Consider the following 11,291-nt stretch of genomic DNA (forward strand, 5'->3'; position numbering starts at 1 on the left):
AGGAAATGTATCTTAACTGGTCAGGATTTTATCTGTTGTGTGTGTGTGTGTGTGTGTGTGTTTTTAAAATCTCCAAAAGCATGGATGGGGTCATTCTAAAGCTAAGACAGGCTTTAAACTTTGATTTGATTACAGTCTGAAATTTAGAACTGCATATCTGAGCGCAAGTTGTAGATTACAATTTATGCATAAGTATAAAAATCCAATAAAACATGTCACAGCAGGGTACATAGTACATGCGCTTCCTGTAATGTCTTAGCAACCTCTTCCATATAAATAGTTAATATGACTCATATCACAGAGATCGTTTGTTACATTCCTGTTTTGCCAGTTAGGTTGGTTCCACAGTTAAAGGCTTGGCACAGAAATATAGAAACTGCACAGTGGGTGTGTAGCCACACAACAGCTGCATCTGAGGGCATTTCTGAATAAGCACAGATGTCTCTAGGGTGGCCATGTAGTTTTAAGCCCCGAGTGCTGATAAAGCATTTTAAACATCGTCACGTTACTGGGCTGGCACACCACCCCAGTTGTTAGCAGCACTCTGTGTTTGTTAAAATACTGAATTTTATTCCCCCATTCTTTATTTTCAACTAAGAATGACTGAGAACATTCAGTTACGTTCCAGTAGAAGTAGACTAAAATGGAAGAGGATGATGGCCTCAGGAATGACAACATCATTTCCTACAAGTTGGTTCAGGCACACAAGGCCTACGTACCTTCTGATTCACCACAGATATTTATAGCAATGAGGCATTAACCCTTAGCGAATTATGTAGGCCTGGTGCAAGGGGAATTTTGATATAATAAAGGTACACTTGGTGATACCAAGCCAAGACCAAGATACAGGAGCAGCCTTCTTTTATGAGGTTTGAGTTACATAGGTGATCCTGGGAAGGCCTCCTTTCAGAAGAAAATAAGCAGCATCCTAAGTTTAGCTTGAAGCTCTTCAGATTTCTGGGGAATTAATGAACCCCAAGGAATTAATGGACCTTGATTGACTTCTAGAAGAGGACCTGAGCAGTCACGTGTGAGAACTGTTTGTTATTTCATAAACAGGGAGAGAGGAAAGCTGTCAGGTCTCGCCCTCCCTAGTTGTTTTCATTCGCCTGTCTCAGGAGAGGTTACAGAAAGAGCTCAACAGAAAGATAATATAAGTTCCCAAGCCCCTAAACTAAAACTATGTGCACACCTCTCCCTAGACTAAGTGTGGCTTTGCAAAACAGACGATTGATCTCATATAGATGGTGCCTCATGCATAATGAAACTCATTCTTTATTAAATAAAGGTGCCTTTTACAGAGTTGGCCATGGAGAAAAAAAGAGGTGGAACAATCCCAGTGTAAACATCCTCTTTATTCAGGCCATTATTTCATTACTGTTTTGGGTACTCAGAAGTTTGTGGCCTTAGATGCCTTATCAGTACCCAATAGCCTACCTAGCTAACTTTGGATATCACAAGAGCTTTAGTTGCTAAGACTTTTAATTGATAAGAATAAAAAAAAACCTCGAGAATATATAGTATTTTGTTGCTCCTCTCCATAAACAAGCAACTTCTGGAGAGACCAAAGCCTAATAGAAACAGGCAACCACTGCATGCTATTTCCTGCCACATTCAACCAAGATGACTCAGTTTCCAGCCACTCTGCCACTGCTGATCTCCCCACTCCCCACCTTGCAATGCAAGATAATCAAATGAAGTGGGTAAAATTTTAATGACTAGAACAAAACTTGCAGCTCTACCAAATTAAATCACTAATCACAAGGTTGTGCTTAGAAACATTGTTTGTAAAAAGCCAAGCATAACACGAAGAATTATTTTAGTGAGAAATAATAGTTGTAAGCCAATGTCTTTGCATTAATAGGCTCTAGGTTATTTTTGTATTTTTGTAATTGAAGACAGACATCTCCAATATTCTGGAGTTAATTTTACCTAATGTGGAATTTGTAGCCATACTACAAATTTTTAACTAAATTTTTTCATCATTGCTCCTGACTCTCTTATTTCAGGAATGATCCGTACATCATGTTTCAGACTTATGCAAAGAAAAAGCTTAAAGCAGAGATGAAGTCTCTCTGTGAACCTGCTAATTCAAACCATTTTGGAGGGCAGGTAAATACATTATTCTAAAAAGTAAACCTCTTTTTCTTTATGCTTCAAGTAAACTATTGTACCATAATTAATGAGCCAATATCGACACATTATTATTAACTAACATCCATACTTTATCCAGATTTCCTTAGCTTTTACCTAATATGCCTTTCCTGTTCCATGATCCCATCCAGCAAAAACATTACATGAATTAATTAAGTATCATTTTGACTGTAGCATTTTCTTAGATTCCTTTGATTATTGATAATGTTGACAATTTTCAAGATTCCTGGTGAGTATCTCCCACAGTGTTCCTCCAATGGGTTTTGTCTGAGTTTTTCCAAGATTGGTGTGAGATTATGGGTTTGGAGGAGAGAGATCACAGAACTGCCCCTCTTATCACATCACATGAAGGGTGTCACCGATCAAATGACTTGGAACTGTTGATGTTAACCTTGATTACCTCACTGAAAGAGTGTCTGCCAGGTTTCTCTACTATAAACTTACTTCTTTCCCACATTTTCCACAACTGTACTATTTGGAAGAAAATTCTGTGTACAACTCATATTTAAGGGGTAGGGAGTTATGCTGAATTCTGAAGAAATATTTCACACAGATTTTTCTATTCTCCTCCATTTATTTATATATTTCATCTCATATTTAATCAGTATGGATATTTATTTTATACCTTAGGCTTTATTTATTTTGTTGCTTCTATTATTCCAGGTTTGGCCTTTGGGATCTCTCTCAGTGGGCTCTTGTGTCCCTTTGGCATATCCCCATCCTCATTTTGAAAACCCCTCTACTTTCTGGCAGTCTCTACGAGATTCTTCAGGGTCCATCTTGTATACTTCCTGCCTCAGTCCTAGAATTAACCATTTCTCTAAGGAACCCTAGTGCTTTATATTGAAGAAGGATATTAGAAACAAAGATCTAGGCACCAGATATGTACATTTTAAAATACTCGTTTCTAGACCTAGAGGTGAAGAATTTACAAAATGATATGTTTTAAGGGCACTGAAATTGATGAGGGGGGAAATAACAGGAAACTTCTATTTTTATCGTTCAATGGAAAGATTTGGGTAGCTTTTCAAACTGGGTATTAATTATAATCCCCCCAAAGTTATAATACCTCAATGTGATAGGATCAGTGTGTTTGAAAGGTGACAAAGGTTCAAAGAATTCAATTTTATGTAGTTTTGAGATCTCTATTTTTTAAACAAGAGTACTGTTTTAGTCTTTCAAAACAGAAGTCTCTGTGCTTCAATAGCAAATAAAGTTTTATGTCTAATAATCTAAATATGTGACATTGGCATGATAAAGACAGGAGTCCAGAAATCCAGGTTCAATAGGCCCTATTAGCATAGGAAACAGATTTAGAGATCATTCCTGATAACTGAGGTCACACCTCAAAACATCCTCTCCCTTGTTTTCCCTCTGGAGTCATAGGAAGGAGACAGGTGATGGAGGCAGGAAACATGTGGACACCAGTGGTAATCAAGCACAGAGGAATCCAGCTCCACTCAGCCTGGGCCTCCTCCTAGGAACCAACGTCATCAGTCTAGATCATGAGAGACTGCTGGAGGATGACCAAGCAAGATCAGCATCTATTCTATTTAAATTTAAATATCAGTGCTTCCAAAGACTCTTCCCTGTACCTCTGAGATCTCAACAAACTGTGGTCCAAGCCAGGCACAGTGGTGCATGCTGGTAGGCCCAGCTCCTTGAGAGGCTGAGGTAGAAGGATAGCCTGAGTCTGGGAGTTCAAGGGCAGCCTGGGCAACAAAGTGAGATACCATCTCAATGAATAAATAAATAAATAAACAAAAACAAAACAAAAATGTGGTTCCACAATGAAAGAAGGCAGTTGGAGTTCTGGGGGAGGAAAATATTTTCATCCAAACCAGACTGGTCCTGTAAGGAAATACTTGGAATCCCATGCATACCTGTGATGAGGCTAACGTTTGCCTTCCTTTTCAATGGTGTACCTGCATCTTTAAGCCAACACAAGCCTGAAGTCATTTATGCAGGTCAGCAATGAAAGACTCAGTCAACTGTCAGGCAAGCTTCTACCGAAACTTTTGTCACATTTTACTTTCTTCTAGTCAAAGCTGGGAGACAGTTATCAGTCACGAGTTGGAATGGTTAAAGTTTCAGCAGTAGGAAAAAAAATCAGGTCTGAGTTCAGGGGTTTTGTTAACATTCCAGTGCAATTCCAAGAATATTGGATAAAAGACGAAAGGCCTGGGTTTGAGTCATGATTTTGCTCTTCCCTCTATTCTATGAGCACAGGCAAGTTATTTTGTACTTTGAAGTCTCCATTTTATAACCACATACTGCAAGGTTAAGTTTTTTGGAAATCTTCTTTATTCCCAGACATGACTGAGAGTGACAGCCTTAAAATGATCCAAATCAAACAGAAACAAAGAGAACAACATCAGAGTTCAGACAACTATGTGGAATTTTTAAAATTCCCTCTAGTGTCTACAGGGAACTGAAGATGGTGCTGGGACCTCAAATGAGGAAAGACAGAGGGGCCCCAGAGTGGGGGAGAAGGGCGAAAAGAGGGATGAGTGCTGTCGATCCAAGGTGACTTGCAACAACTGAACAACTGTTGTGTCTATTTGGGTGCAACAGACACTGTGGGAGTCATCACCCTTTAGTTTCCTAACTCTCGTCCAGGTGAGCACACTCATAGAAGAGTCATGAAGCTGGACACCTTGGTCTATGGTAGGTAGTTACATTTGTAGGTGTGCTGCCCTCCCAAGGGAAGAGAAAAACTGGGGGTGGAGAAAGAAGAGCCAAGGCCCCAGAGTGATTATGGTGGAAGCCTCCTGGTAGAAAAGCAGAATTCTAACTTGTGATGCTGAAACTGAACTTATTTAACAGGTGAAGCAAATTGTACCCAGCACTCGAGGGCAGAACACAAGATCTTAGATGTTAAAATGCAATTCACTGTTGTTTTTTACCCCTCAAAGTCTCACTTTCTTCCCTTTGAGAGAAAGAGAGATGGAGAGAGAAGAAACCAAACTAGTCTCCTGCTCTCAAAAATGATCATAGCTACAAGACTTTAACCAAAGAATTTCTATGTCAAATGATTTAAAAACCAGAGGAAGCCTTAAAAAAAAAAGCTGAAATGTTTAAGTGTATGAGAACAGCACTTCCTGCCAGAAGGATTTCCTGTTTCAGGCAACCACAGCGACATGGAGAAACATCCGCCCTGCAGCCACAGCCTGTGTTCCCCAGCCACTTCTCTGTTCTCCTCACCCTTCCTCCCCGACGAAGGTGACATACAGCTTATTCCTCTGCAGATCTTTTCTGGAGTAGCCCATAATCTGATTAAAAGCATCTTCTAGCAAGTGATCTCTTCGGATAATTAACCTGTCCGTAAAGAGACAATTGGGAAAACACAGATTATTTCCTCTTCCTTATCTTTCTAGAGCCTGGCACCTGCTATTTAATTTCTATTTACCACAATTAACTAGGCTAGAGGTAAAGTTACTTACTACCATCACTGTCTGCATTAAAAGTACACACTTGTTCTTATTTCTTAGCAGCATTAACAAACATTACATAAGAGACTTGAGGGTAAATAAAGTGCCCCACGTTTGGTCTGAAAAACATCCTGAGAGTCTTTTCTGAGTGGCCAGTCACTTATCCAGAAGAAAAATGATCATACAACAATACACATGCACACACGTGTGCACCCACACACACAAACTTTTGTTTACTAAATGAAGAACAACCCTATGAGGTAATGCTTTAAGCCTGAATGCACCTAGACAAGGAATTCAGTTACTAAGTGCTCCGAGAGAAGACTCTCTCCGGAGAACCAGGAGAAGGGAAAAAAGTCTGTGTCCTCCAAAGCAGAGGAGTTTACAATTGTGCTTAATTTAATTTTTAAATTAAGCCAACCTTGAGATTCCCTAAGGGGTAGATAAAAGTAGATGATGCTCATGGCCAATTAATTTACTTGTGATGATGACACTAAAGTGGTCCTGCCACAGATATCCATTTGCCCTTCATGTAAATGGTAATGGACCAAGAGAGGACAGGGAGGCTGGGTGAATGAAACCGGATGATCCAGACTTTGTAAGTCAAGTGCGACACCATTACAGCTCAGAGAATGATGGTGTTGGGGATGGGGAGATGAAGGTGAAATTGACAATGAGCCCTCCTATGCAGAGGGGTCAGGCACCCAGGTCATAGTGATGCTTCAAGGGAGACCCCCCTCCCCTGCCCTCTCTAGGTGGCATAGTGAGCTGTAGTGGGGACATGGGGAGGAGGGGAAGAGTGGTAAGTAAGGAGTGAAAACAAATCTAGGCCAGACAACATGATGAGGATGTTTCAGTGTCCCCACTGAAAGGGAGGGTGAGAAAGGCAGAAACAACATTCATGACCCATTATCTTGTAGATGAAAGTTGTCACAGAGAATGAAATAGAGCTAACCATACATTCAAGTCAGCTCAGAAAATAGTAACATGCTGTCAGAGACACGGCAATAATTTAATATCTAATGACTATCCAGGAAGCCAAGAGGTACTCTTTGGGAGAAAAAAAAATTAATCAGCTTTTTATTTTGCCCCTATTTTTACAAGGAAAGCAGTAGTGCATTCACTGCTGGATTTCAAACCTGAAGCTTAATAGTACGTTAACTCTAGAACTACATCTTACATGATACTGTAATTTACAAATGCCAAAATAATCACGCCCACTAAAACATAGGCTCATTGTCCCAAATCACAATTTCCTAAATTTCCAACTACATCCCATCCTTAAACCATCTATAAATCATGTGGTTTGTATTACTTTGACTTACTTTAATTTCCCTGGGCCTTGTCCATATCCTTTAGTTTCTAACTTCCTGTAAAAGTTCCTTAGTTTGGCTTCAAAATCTCTCTTGTAAGGGGCTGGAGCGCGGGCATTGGCACGTTGAGTACCTAGAGGATACCACAGAGGAGGACAAGCTGGGGTTGAGCACTGTCCTTACCTTCATCACATTGCCATGAAGAAACCACCCCCATTAACAAATAAAACCAGTAATACTTTCAGCTTCTGCTTCCCCTCCTCTCCAAGTTGAAGGATATAGCAAAGCTTAACCAGGGTCTTAAGTGACATCTTTGTGGCTTTTTGGTTAAGAATAAAGATCCTCTTTGAGTAGTTACAGGATGCCCATGTTTTTCTCAAATATGTTCCCCTTTTTACTCCAAACTAATATGAGTCAAACGGAGTTACTCATGTCCAGTGATTAACTGTTCAGGATGAAGTATCTTTTCTTGCTGCTGAAATGATATCATGGCAATTCAACAGGAAGCTACTGTGTGAAAGTATGTGGCATATAAGGCAAGAATAGTCAGTTTCTATCATTCATTGGACATTCCTCACCCCCCAAATCCACAAAAGGTTTATTCACACATGCACTATAAAAATAAGAAAGATTTCAGATATATAATTATGTATATTTGTTATTGCAGGGTAAGGTAGTCTTAGTATAAAAACAATTAAAACATAATTGCAGAAGGTACTTGTCTTCTGGCTGCACAAAGAGTAAATAATAGTGATATTTATTGCATTCCGAATGCACCAAGTGCAGTGAATATCTACAGAATATTTAAAGATATTTATATCATTCAGTAGCTCAGTATAAGAGCATCACAGTTTCTTCCTCTTTCCACAGAAAAAATCTTGCTTTGTGTCACAAGCAACAACTTGGGATATTAAACTGATGATGAAATGGGAGTCAGACACAGACATAAAAACACACTGGATATTTCCACCAAGTACTTCCAACTCAATAAAATAAACCAGAAAACACAAATTGTGAAGTCTTGTTCATCACACATCATGTAAGTTCATGAAAAATTTCCTTAACAAATGAATCAGCTGTTATTTATTATTAGTTTATTATTTATTGCTAATACTGTGTTAGATTCAATCATGGATGCTAAAAATGAATAAGGTAGGGTTCTGGCATGACTATCTTGGTTGGGGAGACAGAATTAAAACATAGAAAATAATTTGAGCATAAATCCTAAACTAGGTGGTACACAGATTATAAAGCAGAGGTGACAAACCTATAGCCCTTGGACTATCCCCAGTCCTATAAATCTATTTTGTTTGCCCCACTTGCTTTTTCTTTTTTTAGGATTTAAAATTGATTACTGACATTTAAAAATTTAGGAGATTTCAAGTTTAAAAAAAACTATGTTTTTCTCTTGAAAATTATTTGGGAAATATTACAACAACCGGCTCGCATTTCTCTGGGGAGACAGGAGCAGCTGTTCTATTAAACCAGGCCTGTGTTCTTCCCTCTGCCATAGCTACTCAATGACACTGGCTGCCTGACCTCCTAGTATTTGCTTTTGATATCAGTGGTATAGAAAAGTTGCAGTGATGTCACAGAAAAGTAATGAGCACAGGTGGAGATTAAATTGAAAAAGACCTAAGGAGGGAGGCTTAATTGAAACCAAACCTTGAAAATGAAGGAGAATCTCTATTCTATACTGGAACAGGTCAGCAAGAGCTGGAAAAATGATTGCTTCATATTCAGACGATGCTGAAGAAACCCACTAGCCTAGAGTGAAGGGGGTGTGCTGGGGAGTAAACGGGAAATTAAATCAGTCAGAAGTGCTGGAGTCGAATTAGGAGAGGAATTTTAAAAACCTAGCAGAGGAGTTTGGCATGGTGCAGTGAACAGTGGAAAGCCTTTATAGGTTCTTCGGCAAGGGAATAACATACAAATGGTGTTTCATTAACAAAATTATTTTCAGAGTGTGTTGGACCGATTAAGGGTGGGAAAGAGGAAAGGAAACTAGAGGGTGGATACCCAGTTAGAAATTGTTGCAGCAACCAAGGCCTGAGGGGATAAGGACTAGTCAGGAGGGTGGTGACTCAGAGGAACATTTACAATGTGAAATATGAATTGGTAACAGTAGAAAAGTAAGGAAGAGGAATGGGAAACCCCGATAACATCGCTTTTCAACAATAATAATAGCTATCATTTGTTAAGTGCCTGTTATATTAGGAATGATGCACTTTACATAGGGATCTTGAGAAATCATCCCAAGTCTATGAAGTGGCTGTTATTATTATTACTATCATCATTATCACTTGGCAACTAAGGAAAACAAAGATGCAGTTTCTTGTCCAGGTCATATGCCACTGATAGTAGTAGGTTTGGGACTGGAGCCAGGTCAGCTTGATGCTAAAAGCATTGTGGGAAATGATGCTGGTGGAGAGAAGCATATGAAGCCTTATACATACTGAGCTGGAGATGACAGCTGGTCAGGTGGATGTGCTCTACAGGTACTTGACAATATAGTACTGGAGTGTGAGTGAGAGACCAGGGCTACATCAGTGGACTACATGAGTTAGTGTATAGGTGACACTTTGTGCAGTGTCTGCTGCATAAGAAGCTGTCATTGTTATCCGCATAGAGGTAACAGTAAACACATGGGGAAATGTGTTGGGGTTTTAGGAATGGATATTGAAAAAATTTTTCAATATTTTTCAATATTTCAATATCAGTGATCTGTCAGGAGATCTGTTTGTACAATTAGGAATCTTTTACTCCAAAAGCTAAGAGTTATGTCAAAAAGTAAACTTGACCTTAAAAGATCTAAGAAGCAGAAGAGACTCCTAGCAAGATCTCAGTCTTGACTGCATATTAGAAGCACTTAGGAAGCTTTTAAAAATCCCGAAGTTCAAGCCACACCCAAAATGCATTACATCAGAATCTGTGGAGGTAGGACCCAGGCATAAGTGTTGTACACAGCTCTCCAGATGGTTTCTCTGTGCAACCATGGTTGAGAACCAGGATTCTCTTTACAGGAAGATCAAATGTAACTAGCAAAACATGTGGGCAGCATCCAGGGGTTAACCCAGGAGGAATGCTTCCTGCATGTATGAAAGACATCATTTGCTCCACAAAGAAACATGAACTCCATGAGCACAATGCTGCCCTCCTGGGTGGATGGGGGAGGAGGGCAATGAAGCACAAATCCTTGGTGCTCCAGTCTAAGAAACTGCAGACGAGTAACCCAGACAGCTCAGAAGACAGCCACAATGAATCAGCTTTTAAGAGTACAATCATTAATAGAGAAGAGGAAAATGAAGAACAAAGGACTGAATGAAAATCTTTCAAGACTCAAAAGAAACATGATTCTTTAAGAGTTGATTACTTTAAGAAACAGCACATACACTAGGGCTGTATAATTTGAGATGCTTAAAAGGATGTGGGAAATACCACAATGCATTCCATCACTATCAGCACAGACATAATAAAAATTAGCTCTGACTCCATTCACACGCTAGGTAAAGTGATTTCATTATGGAGGCTCTGGAGACAAATTATTCAAGGCAAAAATTCTTTTCCTAATACATCTATTATGAAAAATCACTTATATATGCTTCAGCATTTAAAAATTACAGTAAATTATGCTCTGGTCTTTGTCAAATTCTTAATTACAAGTCAGGTGCAACTGCCAAGAGATTCCAGGGGAGGAATAATGCTACTTCTGTTTTGAAAACCAAAAATGTTCCTGGAAGCTTCTGCTAACAGTATTGTATGGGAACCATAACTTCCGGTGAAGTTCTAGGATAGGATGTTCTCACAGAGAGGTGCCTGTATGGTCTTCACAGTCTTACAAAAGGAAATCAGATACCAAAGGTCAATGTTGCATCTAGTAAGTGATCAAATGAGGAACTGACTTCATGTATGGTCAGCATTATACTAATCATTTGGAGGAAAATATTTCAGTATTAGATATTAGTGTGTTTTTTTTTTCTTCTTTGTCATTGCTAGGCACACCTAAAGAACTTTCATAGAATGGTACAGGATTTCTATTACTATTAGAAAATTTCTATACTATTATAGAAATTATTACTATTATTAGAAAATTGCAAATTAAAGAATTCTACCTGACAAAACATTTTAAACGACACTAGAAAAATGTTGGCGTTCAACTCCTGAGAAATCTCAGTCTTTTTCTGATTCTGGTGTGCAACTTGGAACTCAGATGACTTTGATGACTAGCACTTGCCCTGCACCGGATAGGGTTTGGAGCTTGGCCTAATCCACAACAGCTCTAGGCCTCTGTTTTGGGATGAAGTTGGAAATCCCCTTCTTTCTTGGTTTATTTTCCACCAAAAAAAAAAAAAAAAAAAAAAAAAAAAAAAAAAAAAAAAAAAAAAAAAAAAAA

The 11,291-nt window shown here is 39.0% G+C and overlaps 1 protein-coding gene across 7 annotated transcripts in view; it reads right to left on the reverse strand.

The window, feature by feature from the left end:
* The window catches only part of Hecw2 (HECT, C2 and WW domain containing E3 ubiquitin protein ligase 2), a 363,407-nt gene that overhangs the window by 36,471 nt on the left and 315,645 nt on the right, over positions 1 to 11,291 (reverse strand). For all 7 annotated transcript variants that reach the window (XM_048808215.1, XM_048808216.1, XM_048808218.1 and 4 more), the window contains 2 exons: positions 6,911 to 7,031; positions 5,359 to 5,472 (listed from right to left, as the gene is read on the reverse strand). In XM_048808215.1, coding sequence (XP_048664172.1) covers positions 5,359 to 5,472; positions 6,911 to 7,031 — 235 coding nt within the window. The remainder of the gene's footprint in view (positions 1 to 5,358; positions 5,473 to 6,910; positions 7,032 to 11,291) is intronic.

Source organism: Marmota marmota, unplaced genomic scaffold, assembly GCF_001458135.2.
Source record: "Marmota marmota marmota unplaced genomic scaffold, marMar, whole genome shotgun sequence".
NCBI lineage: Eukaryota > Metazoa > Chordata > Mammalia > Rodentia > Sciuridae > Marmota > Marmota marmota.